Source organism: Rhinopithecus bieti, unplaced genomic scaffold (assembly GCF_001698545.2).
Source record: "Rhinopithecus bieti isolate Rb0 unplaced genomic scaffold, ASM169854v2 scaffold_1017, whole genome shotgun sequence".
Lineage (NCBI taxonomy): Eukaryota > Metazoa > Chordata > Mammalia > Primates > Cercopithecidae > Rhinopithecus > Rhinopithecus bieti.
In genome coordinates, this window is record NW_016803657.1 from 6,875,208 (window position 1) to 6,896,360 (window position 21,153).

Below are 21,153 nucleotides of genomic sequence, written 5' to 3' on the forward strand. Positions count from 1 at the left end.
CGTGCACCCGGGAGCCCTGAGCCGGCCTCTTTCGTTGATTGATAGGAGTGGTTGTTCTGTTGACCGTGGATGTTTCCCTGTGTATTTTATTGTTGGAAAAAGGGCTTCTCACTGAACTAAGAAAATGCAGTGGTTTTTCAAATTCATCTTTACGAAAACTTGCTCTGTTTCTGTGTAGGGGAAAAGTGCCACGTTTGCCCGTCTCAACTGCACAAGCCACATCATTTCACTTTGGGTGTGTAATGTTTAATAGTGACATCACCCAACGTTGAAAATGTGACTGGTCTCTCAGCACCTGCCCAGAACACAGAAAAATGAGTGTCTTTATTTCCATTATGATCTGGGACAAATAAGTATAAATTCAAATTTCCTCCTGGGGAGTTCAAGGGCCTCTGAGCACACAGTCAGGTAGCACGTCCCATCCTGAGAACCACTGAGAGCAACCGTATTTAATTTAATAAAGGAGTTACGTTTTTCTGCTTTAGATTTTAGAATTTTTCCTATCAAACATTGTGTCTAGTCCAAAGACAGGTACTTGAGTCCCAGGCCTTCCGCCAAGCGTGTGCCTGGCACAGAGCGGATTCTCAGCGATACGGGATGGCGGGTTCTGAGCACACCACTCAGGAGAGCTGCATCGTCTGTACGCGCCATGGAGCCAGTGGTGATCGTTGTGAAGTTCTGGGGTCAGGCATTTTGGAAGATTAAATCTAAAATTGCATTACGGATAGTGGAACTGTATAAAAAAGAAATCTTTGTCAAAGTATGAAGTGAAGATCTGTGTCTCTCCTGTTCCTGAGCTTTTGGTTGGCTCGAGCTGCACCGAGCGGCTTCTGCTCTTCTTCTCTGAGCGGAGACTGCACACGCTGGCCTCCATGCTGCTTATGTTCCATGTCCCCACACCCTTGACTGCTTCCCCAACACGAGGCGTGTCCAGAGGAAGTCTAAGTCCAGAGGTCTCAAGCTCTGACCTAGGCCATGCGTGGTGGCTCACGCCTGTGATCCCAGCACTTTGGGAGGCTGAGGTGGATGCATCACTTGAGGTCAGGAGTTCGAGACCAGCCTGGCCAACATAGCAAAACTCTTTCTCTGCTAAAAAATACAAAAATTAGCTGGGCATGGTGGAGGGCGCCTGTAATCTCAGCTACGCAGGGGGCTGAAGCAGGAGAATCACTTGAACCGCAGAGGTTGCAGTGAGCCGAGATGGCACCACTGCACTGTAGCCTGGATGACAGAGCATGACTCTGTCTCAAACAAACAAACAAACAAACAAACAAACCCCTGACCTAGACAGGGTTTTAGAATCCTCTTCACTCTGTTTCTGAAGCTCGTCATCTCACCACACACACCACAGGGAAAACTGGCCAATTGAAAAGAGGAGGGAGGCCTTCCGTACAGTGAGGAGGTGGTGGGGGGAGAGGAAGAGGCGCCCGTGTGGTCCCCCATGGGCCGTGGCTTCGTGGGGACTGGCCTTGTCTGCGGTGATTCGTCTTCGATGCAGCCTCTGGCCACAGCACTTCACGCATGTGTCTGGGGCTGGAGCTTGGGAGAGAAGGGGGATCCCACCTTTGGCAAGTTCTCAGGAATTGCCGTTGTTTTCATCCTGGGAGTGGAAGAGCGTCCTGACACTTGAGATGAAGGACCAGGCCGACTTGTCAGGACTGAGCACAAGGCGACATTTTGCAATCCCTGCATTGCCGGGGCCTCTGCTGGCCTTGGTGGCTTAGTGGACCACTGGGTCCCCAGCAGATGCTGTGCTCATAGGAGGAGGTGGGAAGGACTAGAAAAACACATTCTCTGACTCACTAAGAAGGAAGAGCGTGGGTCGCGGTAACTTCACCCTCCCTCCTGTGTGACCTCATGCGGCCTCTTGCAGCCTGTGGGTCAGGCAGTGGAGGCTGGTCTGAGCTTGATATTGGAAGAGAGTGGGCCACACGGCTGGTAATGGAGTGACTTGTGAGGTCAGTCACTGGGCAGATGTGTCAGGCCCTTCCCACTGGGAGGACGACCTTATGGCCCAGGCTGCCCGGACCAGGCCCTACAGCAGGTGTCTGAACCTGTGATATTCTCGGATGGTTCAGAGCTGCGGACACCACTGGTGTTCAGTACAAGCAGCATGGGTGGCATCTGTTAATGGCAGTCATGAACATGACTTTCCTTTGAGTCTTGCGGCTGCTGTTAGCTGAGCAGCAGTGAGGAATGTTTGGAGCTTTCCTTAACCGGCCTCTGTACTTTTGCTAAAACTGCCAGAACTCTACACGTGAGGGCAGCAAAGCTATTTCACGTTTTTCTGCGCTGTAAATTTCTGCTCTGCGTTTCCTGGCGTCCTGTTGCAGCACTGAGTTATGTTCTTATAATTACGTCTTTCCTGGTTTTCCCTTCTTTTTACGCTGGTTCCCTGACAGATGTGATGTAGTGAGATAGCAGTTCATTGTCTGGTCTATAAATTGTGATGAGTTATTCACGTGCTGAGGCCTGCAGGAAGGGGCCTTCTGCTCCGTGGGAAGATCCCGGCTACAGCAGGAATTTTCTCGGGAGTTGTGGTTAGCCATCCCCTGTGATTTTCATCACAAAGTGCTTAGCTATGGGGGTGAAATGGGGCTGTTGAGCTGGTCTGGGGTCATTTGTTGTCAGGAAGCATGAGTGAGGCTGCCCGTCAGTTTTCTCCTTGCTGTCCCAGCCCGGGTGCTCGGGGGTCAGAGGCTGCAGGGCTGGGCGTGGCCTCTCCTTGCCCTCACCTCCCCACCTCCTCCCCTCTCGCCCTCCTCACTGTGCCACACGCCTGGCTTTCACTCCGGGGCTGACCTCTGAGGAGAAGCACATCCCTGGTCGTCTTCGCTTTTTCCTTTCCTCTGCGTCCGCTGCTTCTTAGAACCGTCAGGTGGTGGCAGCTGAGAGACTGTTTGAAGACGCCTCCCGGCCTGACAGCCGTTCTAGGGGTTATGAGGCAAGACAGGTCCAGAAACCAGCGCCGGCTCAGGGCCTGGGCCCCAGGGTTAGGCTAGGAGTAGGATGAGGTGGGGAGTAGGATGAGGTGGGGAGTAGGATGAGGTGGGGGGGACAGAAAAGCTCTTACAGGTGTGTGAAATAAAGGCTGTTTGCCTCGTCACCTACCTTAGTTTCATATCAGAGCGGCACACCCTGTGGACATTTACACACCTGAAGACCAGCATTGGCGCTCTCAGAAATCAGCATCCAAGCAGCCATTGTGAGTTTAGACAAAACTTTTCAAATCTGTCAGAACGAATGATTGACTTATATGTGTGTGCTCGGGGATTTTTTTTTCACTTTTTCTTCAACGTTGATGGCAGTTGTTTAAAATACGGATGCATTATCATGGAGTCCACAGATTTCTATACTGTAGTTTATAATACTAACTATTATCGTGTTCTTCTCTGATAACATACACTCACAGATGCACACATGATATTGAACTTCTTAGTTTAAGAAATGCGAGGTTTTACACTGCCTGGCCAAGGCATTCAATCACACTCCAAACCTCAGCACCACAGTTTGTTGTTGCTCCACAAACCCACACCTGCACCTCCTGAATCTAAAATAAAAGTTGAAAAAAATGGAACGCGAGGCTTTAGAGCAGCTGCCTTCAGAAGCCACATTGCATCTCTACTGAAGGGAGATGGTGTACCCGGCCTGAGACTCTGCGGCCTCACTGTGGCGAGGAGAAGCCTTCTGGCGCACCCCTTATTCCTTGAAAAATGCTGTTCCGGTTGTGTTGTATGAAAGTACCAGGTAAGTAGCACTCAGTCAAAACTGATACTAATAGTGGAAATAGTCACCCTCTCTGGTCATTCCTGTTAGGTCATGATGGGGCGGTGAACACCGTGTGCTGGAGCCAGGACCGGAGGTGGCTGCTCTCTGCGGCCCAGGATGGGACCCTGCGGGTGTGGTCAGCTCGTGGGGCAGAGCTGGCACTGCTTCTGGTAATGGACGGTCACCTCTGCCATGGGCAGTCATTTCCAAAGGAGCTGAGAGCTTCTCAAAAGTCTCATTCTTTTACCTTAACAGGAGATGAGGAAAGGGACATAAGCGAAGAGTTTGCTTTAAAAAAGTTATTGATTAAAAGTTATTGCTTCAATGCAATAAACGTTATTGATTAGTTTCTTAAATGTGTGTCTACATGTACATATTCACATGCACGCAATAGGCACACGCATATAGATGCATACACATGCACACTTAACTTGCCACATATTCACACACACGCAGTAGGCACACATGATATAGATGCATACACATGCGTGCACTTACATAGTTGCCACATATTCAGATGCACACAATAGGCACACGCATATAGATACATACACATGTGCACACTTACATACTTGCCACATATTCACACGCACACAGTAGGCACACATGCGTATAGATGCATGCACACGCGCACACTTACATACTTGCCACGTGCGTGCATACATTCATATGCTTAAATCTATCCTTATGTTTGTGATGGTCTGCAAATGCCACATGATTAATACTGAAACATTTGAAGAATTTAAAATATTGATTCAATGTGATTTCGTAGACCGGAAGCAAAATGGCCACGGGGCTACTATGTGGGGGAGTATATTTTAGGAAGAAGAGTGACTTGTTTTGATGAACTTACGAGAGATCATTTGGGAGCGGAACAGGAAAGGAGAGGCAGGGAGATGATAACCTTATGACTAGGACAGGGAAAGAAAAGGAAATGGTAGGAAACTCACCTTCAAATCACGAAATTATGAGCAGGCGACTTGCAAAGAACATAACATAAAAGGCAGTCGCATTTTCAAAGATGCTGGCATTTATTTTCTATGGGTCTTTTATAGAAAGCGGATTGAAGATGAGAAAGACAAGAAAGGAAGTGTCAGTTAAGGAAGACCCAGGGCCTCTGTAAAGGTGAAGCATTTGGCAGCCGCTTCAGGAAGTAGTTTGCTGAGGGCTGTAGATGCAGTCAGCTTGCTCTGTGTCGTAACATGTTTGGTTGTGAGGTCTACATTTGAGAGCAGACACCTCAACTACATTTTAAAACAGTTTAAATTTCAGCTTTAATAAAATCCTTGCTACTTAGTATGTTTAATGCTAAGTTTCAATTCTTTTAAAGTTGTTAAATGGCTGGAATTCAAAGCATTCATTACAGTACAATTTTAATCATATAATACCTTTCAGAAGTAGTAGGCAGAAGCAAAAATTGTAGATGGGGTCTAACAAAGTATATGTACACATTTAGAATAAACAGATGTTGGGTTTTAAGAAGAAATAATTTTATGTTTAGAGCAATAGTGTGTTTGTTAACATGTATCATATTGACAATAATTACTGATTTGCATTACAGGGCAGAGACATGTTTTCTAAACCGATACAGTCTGCACAGTTTTATTATATAGATGCCTTTATATTGTTATCTTCTGGCCCTGAATTTCAGCTACTGAAGTATCACATTGACTCTTGCAAAGATGAGATGAAGAGGTAGGCACCCCTCCACCCTGTGCATTAGTTTTAGATCAGAGGAAGCCGTTTCAATAATGTGACGTTGAAAAGGTATTTACATTTTAAAAAGTTGCCCCAAATTTAATAACAACCTCATATCACTGAACTCCCGATGAGAGGGAATTATCCAGATCCTACACATTTTAAACCTTCCTTTGTATTACTGCGTGCGGGGCCTTTGGCATGACAGAATGCGAGAATCTGGGGGATTTGAGAAACCTCAGTTATCATCTCGGCTCTGCAGCTATTGAAGTGATGTTATGTGGGACAAATACTATTGATAATACAAAGTTAAATTATGAACTAGTTCAAATATATTCATATATATGGGGAATAATAAATACCTCCTTAGCTACACTTAGCTTGGACAAGTATTAACATCTCACTGTCTTTGTTTTCCAGAATTTTTAAAGAAATAAAATATTACAGCAGGAATTAGGAACCTGTCTCCCAGTCCTGTCCGCTTCCCTTTTCCCTCCTTTTGAGATTGGTGTGTTTGCTTGTTGGTCCTAGTTTTATATTTTTGCTGTATCTCTATGTATTCATGTCATTTTTTTTTTTTTTGAGTGTAACATAAGCACACCTTTCTTAATCAAAGTTATGTTTCTGAGATGTGTGACTTCAGTTTGTTAATTGGGGCGAGTGCCCTGCGGTCGGAATGGGCACCGCATCTGCCTGCTTCTCTCATGGAGGGTCGTCGGGTTGGGACCTGCAGAGGGTTGGAGCTCCCAGCCAATAGACGGGCTTGAAGGAATCCCTGGTCTCAGTGAGAGCGTCCCCACTCTCATCTCTCCCATGTCACAGCTTCCCAGGAGTGACTTCTGGCCTGTGCTAGGGCAGGGTGTACGCAGAGGAAGGGGCTCCAGGACCCGGCGGCCTCCCCCTGTGGCCCCTCCCTCAACCTTGTCTTCAGAGATACCTGGTACTTTCAGTCCTAAAGTTTATTTGTTTGTTTGTTTGTTTGTTTTTGAGACGGAGTCTCGCTCTGTCGCCAGGCTGGAGTGCAGTGGTGAGATCTTGGCTCACCACAACCTCCACCTCCTGGGTTCAAGTGATTCTCCTGCCTCAGCCTCCCGAGTAGCTGGGATTACAGGCGCCCCCCACCACACCTGGCTAATTTTTGTACTTTTAGTAGAGACAGGGTTTCACTATGTTGGTCAGGCTGGTCTTGAACTCCTGACCTCATGATCTGTGTGCCTCGGCCTCCCAAAGTGCTGGGATTACAGGCGTGAGTCACCACATCTGGCCTAAAGTTTATTTTTACTTACCGGGAGCGAGCTTCATAGGTCAGCTTACGTCACAGGCTTCTCGTCTCGGCTGGCACAGCCCTTTGCCCCTGAGAGTTGGCGGCTTCTCTTCTTGTTCTTGCCTCCTCTTTCTGATCTTGCGGGACTTTCCCTTAGAGATCACTTTGCAGCCACTTCAGTTGGGTTTCGGGAGGTAGCGAAGCTGATGCATGTGTTCAGTTATATGTAGCGGGAGATGGGCAGGTTTTTCTAAGCATACACGGAAATACCCTATAGGAAAAGGCTGGTGCGTTTGACCACAGACTGAAGAAGGAGAAGGAGGTGGGGGATCTTTCGTATGTCAGAAATCACCACAAATAATTAGATGTTAATAGAAAACAGGTTTTTTTTTCCCTAAAGAAAATCAAGGTAGCTAATTCACTTTTCCCTCAGTATCATAAAATGTGACTTTTAAAGTGATAGGAAAACTTTCTTTTCATGTTTAATGTTTTTAAACATAAGATACTTAGTGTAGTGGAAGGAAAGCAAAAAGATTGATCATCTTGATTTTCTCTTCCAGATATAAACAGAAGAGCAAGTCCAAGCTGATTTGCAGGCTCTCCACGACCGGTGCAGTAGACATGACCAGTCTATCGGCAGTCAACGACTTTTATTCCCGTATCCTTTCTCCCAGATCCTGGTAGGGTTTTATGCCCTGCGTGTCCTTCCTCTGGCAGAGGTGTGTGCTGAGCATCTCATGAGTGTCAGGCACTGTGTGAGGCTCCGGGAACGCAGGGACCCTTCTCATGGAGCTCGCCGTCCTTGTGTTAATTGTACGTGTTAATAATTCATCTCAATATTCAGAAAGGACCTCAAAGGAAAAAGAAACCTGAGTGCTGCATAGCTCATGCCATCCAGCCAGTGGGCTGACCTGGCACTTCTGCTCTGGACTTTGTTGACTAATGTCTAGTAATTTCGTTATTCTATCTCATCTGCAGAACTGGCAAAAATCACAGCAGTTGCTGTTCAAAATAATATGAAATGGAATCCAGAACTTTAATTTTGAGATTTTATGGCTAACACCATTGCTTTTAATTTTCAAAGTTAATTTTAATTTATTTAGGGGAAAAGCTCCAGATCTTTAGGAATTCATTGTATAAAGTTTTAATTTACTCAAAGTTCAATCTAAGTTGAACTCTATTGGAGGGTTTTATAGTTGAACTAAAATAAAGTGGTAGGAGGTTGTAGTATGTTTTAGTTAGAAATGTGGTAATTTCATACTAGAATTGGTACTAAAATACCTAGCAGAAATAAGAAATATGTCATTAGGATTACTTTAGCTTAAATGATGGTGTCTGGAATACAAGTATACTAGAGTCAAGAGTAGTCCAGCGCTAACACCAGGATTACGGGTCTCTTGACTCCAGTGCACCTGTGTTCCCACCACATATACTCATTACTGCAGCATTCAGGGCTGAGCACTGAGGCTTGAGGGGTGCTGGTGGTCACACGAGCCCTAAATGTATACGTTGCTCCTCATAGGTCAAGTTTATGAAGCATGTCACGGTCACCTGCCAACATGGCACTGTCTGGGTTGTGTCTCCCCTCATGAGACCTGCCCCAGGTGCTGTCACCCACTCTGTGGCTCTGTCTAATCTTAGTTCAGTCCCTTCTTCTGAGTGCAGTGTCTACATATTCAATTATTTGACATCTGATTGGGTGTTTCATGGGCATCCCAAATACCACGTATCTGAAGCTGGAACTCCCACTTCAAAACAGGCACTGTGGTGGTCTCCCTTTCCCTAAGCAGCCCCCCACCACCACCCACCTGCTCTTGCCAATGCCTGGGGCCAGATGAGGTGGGGCTGGACTGGGCTCAGGACGTTTCAGGCGGAACTTCAGAAATTCTTAACTAGTCGTCCATTCTTGAGTCTTCTAATATTCCGAAGTTTTTATTAGTAAAAGAGAGGGACTGTCCCTTCCCCATGGGTACGAGCGTTGAGAGGACTCCCTAACTGGATTATCGCAGACATCGTTCTCGCAGCTGGCCGGAACAGGACCGTGGAAGTGTTCGACCTCAACGCCGGCTGCAGTGCAGCGGTGATAGCAGAAGCCCACTCGCGGCCTGTCCATCAAATCTGCCAAAATAAAGTGAGTCAGTTTTTGGATAATATACGTCATCTGTACAACTATGTGCTGAAAGCATTTCACAGGTACAAATGTATGGTGCCGTTTTAGCAGTGTTTGCTACCAAGTTCAGTGTTAATTTTTATTGATCATTAATTATTCGAAGCCTCAATGTTTGGCCCTAGGAGATACTTTAGTATCACGTTGAATGTTACGTTTTGTAGTTTTGTGTTTGACTATTTTATGGGCTCATACTAAGATTTTACTAGGAAAACATTCTCACATAAAACTTGATAGGGTTGCATATTTTCAGCAATAGTGGACTGTGTGGTAGACACATTGGTTCTATGGCCTGTGGGGCAGCCTTGCTAAATCAGTAGCTTTTTTTGAAGGTGGAGGCTGTTGGAAACAGCCAGGCCATTTTGACAGAGACAAAGTTTACAAATATCCACAGCGATGGGTTCAAGGGTTGGCGTTACAGGAGAGACATTTGATGAGTTCATTGTCTGATAGCTGCACGGTTCAAAAGACACTTGGTTACCCAAGAGGGGGTCTAAGTCTTGGGAACAAAACTGCATTTCTTGGGACTAAAACTGTAATTTTGGTTGTTGATATGCCCGGAAAGGTTTTCCAAGTCAAGGATTTAACTTACAATGCCTCTGGCATGTATATTATGATTCAGGGTATCATTTTGCTAAGTGAAGTATTGCAATGTTGGTTAAACAGACTTTGTTATCCACAGGTTAACACATTTTGCACCTTTTTTTTTTTTTTTTTTGAGAGAAAGTCTCACTTTGTCACCCATGCTGGAGTGCAGTGGCACTATCTCGGCTTACTGCAACCTCTGCTTCCTGGGTTCAAGCAATTCTCCTGCCTCAGCCTCCTGAGTAGCTGGGATTACAGGCGTGAACCACCATGCCCGGCTAATTTTTTTTTGTATTTTTAGTAGAGACGGGGTTTCATCATGTTGGCCAGGCTGGTCTCGAACTCCTGACCTTGTGATCAGCCTGCCTCAGCCTCCCAAAGGGCAGGGATTACAGGCGTGAACCACCATGCCCGGCCCACATTTTGAGTCTTTAAATTTCTGTTTAACAGGACAGGTGTGGTCTGATTATTTATAAAGTTTTTTAATCAGTTCAAATTGGAAAGAGCAAAGATTCCAGGCTGTTAAGTTAAATTACATTGAAGCAGATTTGTTCCTGCATCTCTTCGGGATAAAGGGGAGATGGAGGTGTCAGGGCCACAGGAAGACTTTGTTAATGGGTGCAGCATGAGAGATCCCGGGATTCGGAGGCTCTGTGTCCAGGAAGATGGTCTCCCTACATGTCGGTCTGGATGGCTCTTCAGAGAGGCAGATCCAGGGACTTGGCAGTGTGGGGTAGTCAGAGCTTTGGAGGTCAGGAACATGCCTGGGGAGGCGAAGCTGACCTCCGTGTCCTCCCTGTGGGGCAGCCTTGGTTGGAGAAGGGAGGGTTTAAAGGCTCCGGTAGGCATCTTTGTCTTGCCTTCATTTTAATCTTCCACCCCTCCACCACCCAGTTCATCAACAGGATATTTCAAGTTTCAATAGGAGAAGGCTTTTCTGGTTTGAATAACACCATGGAAATATCAGCTTGCAGAGAGTTGTTGGAGAAAAGATTATTCTTCTGCATTTTCCCTTTTTGTTTAGATGCTTCCTGCATATAAACCAGAGCAAACATGTTTTTAAACACTGTGCAGTGGGTCTGTCAGATGAATGAAGGAATCCCTTTGAAGAATTCTGTAACTTCTTTATGAGGCTATTAAAATGGCATATTCCACAAACCAAGTGCGAATTAGTTGAATCAGTGCTGTGTGTAATACTCCAGGTTTCTATGCTTTCTGGGAAAGCTGTGAAGGAAAAAGAAGTCAGTTTGGTAATTTACAATGAGAATAGGCAGCACTGTTGGTATTTGAGAGCCATGATCTGATGCTACTAATTTCACAGTAAGATCTGTCAAGATTAGGCAAAGATTTGATTATTAGATTTTATATATTTCTGGGCTTTTAAATGAATTTAATAATTGAGTTATTAACTTTTAAAATGATTGTTAGCCTAATACCCATCTTATTTATTTTTTCTTCTTTCTTCTTCTTCTTCTTTTTTTTTTTTTTTTTTTTGTGATGGAGTCTTGCTCTGTCCCCCTGGCTGGAGTGCAGTGCCATGATCTCAGCTCACTGCAACCTCCACCTCCCGGGTTCCAATGATTCTCCTGCTTCAGGCTCCCAAGTAGCTGGGTTTATAGGCGCGTGCCACCATGCCTGGCTAATTTTTGTACTTTTAGTAGAGATGGAATTTCACCATGTTGGCCTTGATCCAACCTTGAACTCCTGACCTCGTGATCCGCCCGCCTCGGCCTCCCAGAGTGCTAGTGAGCCACTGCGCCCAGCCAACCCATCTTATTTTTTAGGTATTATGATGCCTTTTAAATTCAAGTGCAGCTTAATGAGATATCAATAGCTAATATTTGGATGTAGAATGTTAAAGTATAAGTCTGACCTACTAAATTTATTTAGTGAAACTTCCACGCAAAGACATTTGACTTTAAGATACCTGAGTGCAGACTAGAGTTTGCACCGTCTTTTGTGTCTGATCTTGGTAGTACCTAGAACCTGGAATCTGCTCACTTGACATGCACCGAATTGAACTGTGACTTGCTGTTACCAATAGAAAGCAAAGGATTCAATTCTTTGTACAAGAAAGTAGATGTAAATCTAGAGAAAAAATGGTTTCTTAAAAAGACTCATCAGCATGTAGATTGCAGAGGTTAAAGTTTGACAAATAGTATTTAAAATTTGTTGATGTATTCTCAAAATGCAGTGTATAAAAATTTATCTAAAGATAAAGATTGCTAACAAGAAAAGTCTCTCTGGAGATGTTATGTTGTTGTCTATCTGGTGAGTTTTTCTAAAGTCTGTGAGTCTTTAGATAATACAGTTAAGTGAGAATTGGCTAAATTTCCCAAATATCGTCATTCTTGAGTTTAAAAATTTCAGTTGTGAAGATAAATGAATCTTATACGTGAAGTTTCTTTCATGTTGTAAATTTTACATTTTTTTTTTTTTTTTGAGGTGAGGTCTCGCTCTTGTCGCCCAGGCTGGAGTGCAGTTGCGTGATCTTGGCTCACTGCAACCTTCGCCTCCTGGGTTCAAGCGATTCTCCTTCCTCAGCCTCCCAAGTAGCTGGGATTACAGGCATGTGCCCCCATGCCTGGCTAATTTTGTATTTTAGTAGAGAGGGGATTTCACCATGTTGGCCAGGCTGGTCTCAAACTCCTCACCTCAGGTGATCTGCCTGCCTTGGCCTCCCAAAGTGCTGGGATTATAAGCGTGAGCCACTGCTCCCAGCCAATTTTACATTTAAAACATATTTCTTACCATGCTTTTTGATACTTGCTGCTTCTTGCCTCAAACATTGTCAGTTATTAGAAAAAATATTTCCTAGTTCATTTAATTTTTGTATTGGTTGTGCATGACTCTTATTAAAGGTGGTCATTGCAAAGCCAATTATAATTTATTTTTGGTGTTTGGAAAATGGTCTGTCAGCATTTCCATTATAAATCCCTATTTTCTTTCTCTTTTTGTTCTTTTCTTTATGGGGTTTATGACAGAGCCATGAAACTTGGTCTAGATTAAAACTTGGCCTATTAGAGCTCAGTCTGAGATTTTTTTCCCAAATTTAGTTCCCAAATTTGTTTTAAATTGTTTCAGATGTTTAGGTTGCAAATGCAAAATATAATTTCGAAGTTTTCAATGCTTTCTAATTTATAACTTAAAAAATAACATGCGAGGTTTAAGATAATGGTAAAGATAATTCTTTTAACTTTAACCAATTTTCTAACATTTTCAGGAGAATTATTTTGGAAAATGATATGATGCTGTTTGGTGTGATCTTGCAATTTTGTTTCCTTTCCTGTCTGTCCCCATTTCACAGTAGAAGAGTTTCTAACCTTTTGCATATATAAAGCTTTTCTCTGTTAAAGGGTTAGATGTATGTAAATCTCTTAGCATGTGCTGAGTGCACCTGCCTGGTCACTGTGGAGGCTCCCCGTGCACACCGCCAAGGGAGGAGGACGGAGGCGCTGGGCCTGGCGCCTCGGGAGCCTCCAGACAGCAGGCATGGCGAATTCCACAGTCTGATACCTGTTTTTCCTCTCTTCCTCTAGTGCTGATTTCATTTTGGCTTCTTTTGGGTATTATCTTTTACTTCAATAACTGAGGAGACTTGAGGAGCCAGATGAGACTGTGTTTACATTTAACTTTTTTCTGGCTTTTAAAATATGTTGTATTGGAAGCAGCATATTAGATTTTTTAGAATACTTCAAGCCCTAAAATAGTATTCACTTGGAGAATGAAGATACAGGAAGTGAATTGGTAGCATAATTAAGATTTGTTTTTAGAAAGGTGTTTATATTTTGTTGGCTTGATTGTAATACATTTATTTTCAAGACTTAAAGCGTCAAATGTCATTCTTGTCCCATTTAATTTACTGTAATGAGGATTGTTGGTTCTAAATACATGTTAGAAATCAGCAGTGATGATGGTGAGGAGTTATCGAGGAAATCGTGGAGGAGGACTGTTACGAATTATAGTGATGTGGGAGGACCGGTCATGAATGACGGCAACTGTGGCCTTTCAGATCAGAACTCTGCTCTTCTTACGAGGACATGAGAAATGTGCCGTCAGGAGAAGGGCAGCTGCTGTGTTGTAGTGAGGACTCTTTAGAGTCCAGGTTTGCAGCTCCTCGGAGGCAGAGGCACTGCCTAGGGGTGCCATTGGCATCCACAGCAGAGCATCCGTATGCCCAGTCCACCAGGAGACTTCTGCCTTGATCTGTTTTACACATTGGATGACCGCACGGCTTCTTGAAGGGCTGGTTCTATGTGTCCAAAAACCACTGCAGTGAAGAGCAACCGTTTCGGCACGGAAGTGCCCTGTTGTGGGGCAACGGCCTCATCTGCTTACTCGGATGTGGAGTGAGTGCGTTCTGAGCTGCGCGGTGCGGACTCGTGCGGAAAGCGTCGCGATGTCGTCCTCAGGATCACCTTCTGGGTCAGAGGCAGGAGGTGTATTCAGTTTACCAAGTGGTCTGTGGGGCCTCTGAACAAGGTGGGGGCAGGGAAGATGTTCCCCGGGAGGTGGTCCTGGGCTGAGCCTTGAAGGAGGAGGGGACAGCTGTAGCAGCAGGAGGGGCCTGGGCCTGACCCCCCACCGCCCACTGTGTGGCCCAGAGAAGGCAGCAGGAGCCCAGCACAGCCTGCTGTGTTTTGCACCCGGCCCCACAGGCAATGCGGCACCCCTCGGCTGGTGCCTCTGCACCCACCCTGCTCAACACAGCACAGCCCCTCTGTCAACCTCTGTGGGTGTGCAGACCTCAGGAAGGTGACACTGCACCCGCATAGGTGCAGGTGTGGGAGGCCTAGCGCTGCCATCTTCTGTTCCACCCGCAGCCTGCAGTTGCTCCCCAGCAACTGTCACCACAGGCTTGTCTCTGCCCATCACCATCCACTGTTGACCTGTGCCTTCAAAACCCCATCCAGGTCATTTTTATCTTCACTGTCAGTTCTTCAGAGGCCCCAGCAGCTTTTAGGATAAAAGCCCGCGGCTGCATGCAGACCCTGTGTCGCCTTCTCGCACCTTGACCCCGTCGGTGTCCTTGGTGATGCCTCAGACCCAGTCTCAAGCTGTGGGCCCACAGGAAGCCCGGGTTGCTGGGCTGGGCCATTCTCTCATGCCCCAGTCGGCTTCTGTGGTGGCCTGGACAGTCACAGGAGGGCATCGGGGCCTGCTCCTGTGTGACACATGTGCTCTACCTACCGAGAAGAGGTGGGCTCTGTCCTCAGAGTCGCAGCATCATGAACGTGGAGCATGGGGCATCCTCATCCCCCCAGAGCCCCAGACGGAGTGGGGGTGCCGGCGTGAGATCTGAGCAGACACCACCGGCACCTAAGCTCTGACCCCACAGAGCAGCTGAAGCCCCACACTGGCTCCCCGACTGCACCCGCCTGACGATGAGCCCAGGGAACAGGGCTGACTCTGAGACACAGGACTGACCCCTTCAGGCCTGGTCCCCGGCACTTCAGCCCAGGGCTCTCAGAAGGTGGAGCTGAGCATCCACCAGCTGCACTCTGTGCTTCTGCTCTGTGGCCTGGGTCACAGGCAAACCTGACTGTCCAGGCTCCGTCTCCACCGCCTCCCCAGGAGGCCTCCCTGGCCTCTCAGTAGTTGGACTCGGCCCCTTACTTGGTCTTGTGCCTACACTGCCGTTCCAGGGCTCATCAGTGCCTTCAGAATGACGTGTGGTTAATCCTCTCGCCTGTGAGATTCTCACCTTGAGGTCAGAACCATCCCTTACTAGCATACAGTCGGTGCTCAAAAATTGCTTGCTTAGTCCAAGCCCAATCATGGCAGTTTTAAGGGGCCTATTTGAGTTACAACCGTTCGATCTGCCTGCCTTTTTCAGTTGGGCCATCGTTTACCCACAAGAACTCCATGACCTGCTGCTGGCGTGGGCACTCCAGGGCTCAACCTTTGGCTTTCCCTCGTGGTGACATGAGAGAAACAGCTACATGTGTGTTTATTCCAGATGCCAAGTGAAGCCTCAAACAAGAGTTTCATCTTGCACCAGAAATCAGCAGATGTTGGCGAGGATGTGTAGAAAAGGGAACACTTAGACACTGTGGGTGGGAGTCTAACTTAGTACAAATTAGAGCTAATTTTTTCTATGGAAAACAGTATGGAGATTTCTCAAAGAACTAAAAACAACTACCATTGGATCCAGAAATCCCACGACAGGGCACCGACCCATAGGAAAAGAAATCGTTGCATAAAAAAGACACCTGTGGTGTTGTGTGTTTACTGCAGCACGAGTCACAACTCCAAAGTTGTGGAATCACACTAAGCGTCTGTCAACAGAGGAATGGATAACGAGCATGTGATACAGACACACGGTGGAACACCACTCAGCCCTAACAAGAATGAAATCAGGTCTTATGCAGCTCCAGTGGTTGGAACTGGAGGCTGATACAGACACACGGTGGAACACCACTCAGCCCTAACAAGAATGAAATCAGGTCTTATGCAGCTCCAGTGGTTGGATCTGGAGGCCGCTGTTTTAAACCACTCAGAAACAGAAAGTTAAGTCCCATGTTCTCACTTATAGGTGGGGTAAGTATTGTGCACACGTGGACTTGGTGGGATAAAAGACTGGAGACTGGGAGGTGAGAGGGTGGGAGGGAGGTGAGGGATGAGAAATTAAGGGGTACCGTGTACAGTATTCGGGTGATGGCTACACTGAGGCCCAGGCTTCTCCACTACACAATATGTCTGTTGACAAAAAGAGTCAAACTCTGTAAAATATTCGAAGACATTTATTCTGAGCCAAATGTGAGTGACCGTGGCCCGTGACACAGCCCCCAGGAGGTCCTGAGAGCGTGTTCCAAGGCGGTCGGGGCGCAGCTTGGTTTTATACATTTTAGGGAGGCAGGAGACATCAATCAAATACATTTCAGAAATACATGAATTTGGTCCAGAAAGGGGGAACAACTCAAAGCTGGTGGGTGTGTGGGGGGTTTCCAGGCTCTAGGTAAATGGAAACATTTTCTGGTTGACAATTGGTTGAGTTTGTCTGAAGACCTGGGATCAGTAGAAAGGAAATGTTCAGGTTAAGATGCAAGATTGTGGAGACCAAGGTTCTTTTGAAGTCTCATAGTGGCTGCCCTTAGAGACAATAGGTGACAAATGTTTCCTACTCAGACCTTTAAAAGGTGCTAGAGTCTTAATCTCTTTAGGATTGGGAGGGCCTGGAAGAAAGAAATCTAACTATGTGAACAGAGATTCTTCCCAGAGGCACATTTTCCCCCACAAAGGACAGCTTTGCAGCGCCGTTTCAAGATACGGCAAAGAAACGTGTTAGGGTAAAATATTTGGATTTTCTTCCTTGCCTCATAGTATTACGCCAGAGTCAGGTTGGAAAGTAAGTCATCATGATATATAGGGTTAAATAAAACCCATCTGGTGAGAATTGATGGTTTGTAGAGCATGACTCCCCAGATTTGGGCAAGATAAAAAAAAAATCAGAGTAGGCCGGGCAGGGTGGCTCACACCTGCAGTCCCAGCACTTTGGGAGGCCGAGGCGGATGGATCATGAGGTCAGGAGTTCGAGATCAGTCTGACCAACATGGTGAGCCCTGTCTCTACTAAAAATACAGAAATTAGCCAGGTGTGGTGGTGTGCACCTGTAATCCCAGCTACTTGAGAAGCTGAGGCAGGAGAATCGCTTGAACCTGGGAGGCGGAGGGTGTAGTGAGCTGAGATCACGCCAGTGCACTCCAGCCTGGGTGACAGAGCCAGACTCTGTCTCAAAAAAAAAAAAAAAAAACTGAGAAGAAAACTTTAACTAGCAGTTGAAGGAGGAGGATGTGCTTTGTGTAAATAGTAGGAAATAGTAGGAGGTAATTCGTAGAAAGCATTTGTAGGTACTGTCACACACTTACTCATTGGAGCATCAGATGGCTTTTTATTTTCCTACATTCTTGACTCAAAGAAACTTTTAAAACTATTATTACTAAATAAACTTTAGACTGGTAAGTGCTGTTTCGGTATTTCCAGTAAACCACTAGACACAGCAGCAGGAAAGTCATCCCGGCCTGACGGCATCGTTGTTCTGGAGCCACTGAGAGGGCGTGAACCCCACACTTCATCCTGCTCTTGGGCAACTGTTTTCAAACCCGCTGCTCCACTGGGTCAGGGACAAGAAAACTTAAGCGAACTAACCGAGACCATCCTTATTTATGTGTTAATATGCCATTGGTCTCATTAGATGTTAAAAGTCAAAATGAGTTTCATTTTTGTGGAAATCATATGAATTGGCTCTACGGCCTGTGTGTTCAGCCTTCAGTTGTCAACAGGCTGTGGGCCCCCTGCTTGTAGGGTCTCCTGCTAACTCTAGGCTGAACCATCAGGGCCTCTCAAGTCAGTCCCCCGGGGAAAGGAAGGACAAGGAAGCAGGCGTGGACTTGCGGCGGTCTCTGCTCAGGCAGATCTCCTCCCCGAGGCCCGCAGCAGTCAGGAGGTGCGTCTGAATGAGAACCCCATGCTGACCCTCCGTAAGGATGGTCCCTGCCCCGTTACCTGGTGACAGGTCCCCTTGGTGGATGGGCCGGGCCCTGAGGGTGAGAGCTGCCACCTTTGGCCGCCCGGCTGCCCTTGTACTCCCCATGCTCTGACTCGGTGGAACTCGTGTTCCCGGTCTCGTGCCATCTACCTGGGGCCGCATGGACACACGTCTCGAGTTTTTCATCCCATGGGGTTGCGTGGCCGTGGCTCACGTGTGTCGTGGGTCAGGCATCCGTCACAGGCCACAGCCAGGGCTCTGTAGTTGACGGTCAGCTGAGCTCTCTTCTTGGTGGTTGTCAGACTCTCATGGGAAAGTTAGTTAATTAAATTGGTTACTTTATCCTTTTTATTTCTAATCAAATTAATGACGTTTTCTTTAGTTATTAGAGAACTTGGCAGGTCACCTGGCTCCCTGGAAACGGTCGGTGGCCGTTTTCGATTTAGGTCCTGTATGTCCCTGGCTGGGCTGAGGGGGATGGGGGATGGTGCTAGGGCACAGCCCAGCCTCCCTCCGGCTCCCTAAGGAGTTCCGAGTGGACCCGAGCGTTTCATTTGCTAAGTCCCTCGAGCTTGAGAGAGGCGCGTGAGGGGCTGCACTCTGGTGAGCTTCGAATCTTCTTTTGCACATCTGGAAGGTTCTTGTGGGTGTTCTTTGTCCTCAGATCCAGAGCGTACCTGACGCCACACACCACACACCTGATGCCGCACACCTGACGCCACACACCTGACACTGCACACCTGACGCCACACACCTGACACTGCACACGTGATGTCACACACCTGACACTGCACACGTGACGCCACACACCTGACGCCACACACCTGACACTGCACACCTGATGCCACACACCTGACACGGCATACCTGACACAGCACACCTGATGCCACATGCCTGACGCCGCACACCTGACACTGCACACCTGATAACCACACGCCTGATGCCGCACACCTGATGCTGCACACCTAATGCCACACACCACACACCTGACGCTGCACACCTGACGCCACACATCTGATGCCACACACCTGACACTGCACACCTGATGCCGCACACCTGACGGTGCACACCTGACACTGCACACCTAATGCCACACACCACACACCTGATGCTGCACACCTGATGCCGCACACCTGATGCCACACACCTGACACTGCACACCTGACACCACACACCTGATGCTGCACACCTGATGCTGCACACCTGACGCTGCACACCTGATGCTGCACACCTAATGCCACACACCACACACCTGACGCTGCACACCTGACGCCACACACCTGATGCCACACGCCTGACACCGCACACCTGACACCACACACCTGATGCTGCACACCTGATGCCACACACCACACACCTGAGGCCACACACCTGATGCCTCACACCTGATGCCGCACACCTGAGGCCACATGCTGCACATGGTGTCTCCAGGGCCTCTTGTCTGCGATCCTCTGTGTCTGGTGCTCACCACGCCTTGTGGGTGGCTGCCTGTTTGCTGTTTTTGCTGTTTGTGTTTGTGTTTACTTTCTTTTTGCTCAGGCTGTGGCACTTGTAGGCTCATTTATGACGGCCTAGAGAAGGATGCCCTCAGCCAGTGTGAGGAAACCCAGACCGAGGTTGGCACTGAGTAGCCATTGGGAGGAGTTTTCAATGTGCTGAATCCCATGGTTGGGGCCTTGCACGTGTGTGTGTATCAAAACACCACGCTGTACCCCAAAATGTGTGCAGTTATTATGGGTCAATTAAAAACAAAATAAGTAAATGACCAGTTTTTCTTCTAAGTGGTTCAGAATAATTCATCCCAGATGTGGGTTGTTGATCCTCCCCCAGCATGGTTCTCCCTGGCACCCCAGCTGGACCCTCACTGTCTCTGCATGTGAGTGGGTGTGCAGGCTGTGACTTCTGCATGAAGCCTGCGGGCCCTGTGAGTGGTGCCGTCACCGGCAGAGGGCCACAGCCGAGCCACTGGGGTAACTGCCCAACAGTTCACCTTGTCTGCTGCCTAGATAGAGCCAGTTGATCAAGACAGGGGAATTGCAATAGAGAAAGGGTAATTCACACAGAACCAGCTGTGTGGGACATGGAGTTTTATTAGTGCTCCAATCAGTCTCCCCAAGAATCTGGGATGGGAGTTTTTAAGGATAATTTGGTGGGTGGGTGGGGTCAGTGAATCACAAGTTCTGATTGGTCAGGTCAGAGGTGAAATCATCAGGAGTCGAAGCTGTCCCCTTGTGCTGAGTCAGTTCCTGGGTGGGGGCTGCAGGACCCGCGGAACCAGTTTATTGATGGGGTGGGGTACCAGCTGATCCCTTAGGTGCAGGGTCTGCAAAATATCGGAAGCACTGATCTTAGCTTTTACAGTAGTGATGTTATCCCCAGGAGCAATTTTGGGTGGCGGGGAGGGGGGTGGTCACAATCTTGTAGCCTCCAGCTACATGACTCCTAAACCATAGTTTCTAGTCTTTGAGCTAATTTGTAGGTCTGCCAAAGGCAGTCTAGTCCCCAGGCAAGAAGGGGCTTTGTTTTGGGAAAGGGTTGTTACCTTCTTTGTTTCAAAGTTGAACTATAAACTAAGTTTCTGCTAAAGTTAGTTTGGCCTCAGCCCAGGAATGAAAAGGACAGCTTGGAGGTTAGAAGCAATATAGAGTGGGTTAGGCCAGGTTTGTTTCACTGTCTCAGTTATAATTCTGCAATGGCTGTTTCACCGGGACATTTCTCCCATGTCAAAACCCTGCAGTGCTCTCTTGAGGAGGGACATGGTAAAAATGTCACTTCTTTTAAAATTTCCTGTTTTATAGCTCTGGTAAAATAATGAATAATAGATTTTATGTTAAACTTTGTTTTCAGTCATTTCTTCTTCTCTTTGTGGAGATGGTTTTATTCATACTGTTTTCCAAGTGGTTCTCTTTTTTCTATAAACATTCAGTGAAATGGCCACGAAGAGTAAAGTGTTAACAGTCTGGCTTTGGGCTGAACTCTTAATTCAATACCTGTTCCTAATAACAGTTAAATATATCACAGCTCATTTCCTTCCACCTTGAATTTGGTTTGTATGTGCGTGTGTGTGAACCCCAAACATCTGAGGCAGGTCTCAGTTAATTTAGAAAGTTTATTTTGCGCAGGTTGAGAACGGGCGCCCTGATGACATGTGCCTGAGGTGGTCGGAGCCCAGTTTAGTTTTAT

General features: G+C 46.9%; 1 protein-coding gene across 5 annotated transcripts in view; it reads left to right on the plus strand.

The window, feature by feature from the left end:
* Positions 1-21,153, plus strand: part of WDR27 (WD repeat domain 27) — a 248,528-nt gene that overhangs the window by 51,026 nt on the left and 176,349 nt on the right. For all 5 annotated transcript variants that reach the window (XR_001889728.1, XR_001889726.1, XM_017894959.1 and 2 more), the window contains exons 18-21: positions 3,817-3,938; positions 5,330-5,463; positions 7,291-7,388; positions 8,740-8,861. Coding sequence is in view for 3 of the 5 variants with exons in the window: in XM_017894959.1 (XP_017750448.1) it covers positions 3,817-3,938; positions 5,330-5,463; positions 7,291-7,388; positions 8,740-8,861 (476 nt within the window). In the remaining 2 variants the exon portion in view is untranslated. The remainder of the gene's footprint in view (positions 1-3,816; positions 3,939-5,329; positions 5,464-7,290; positions 7,389-8,739; positions 8,862-21,153) is intronic.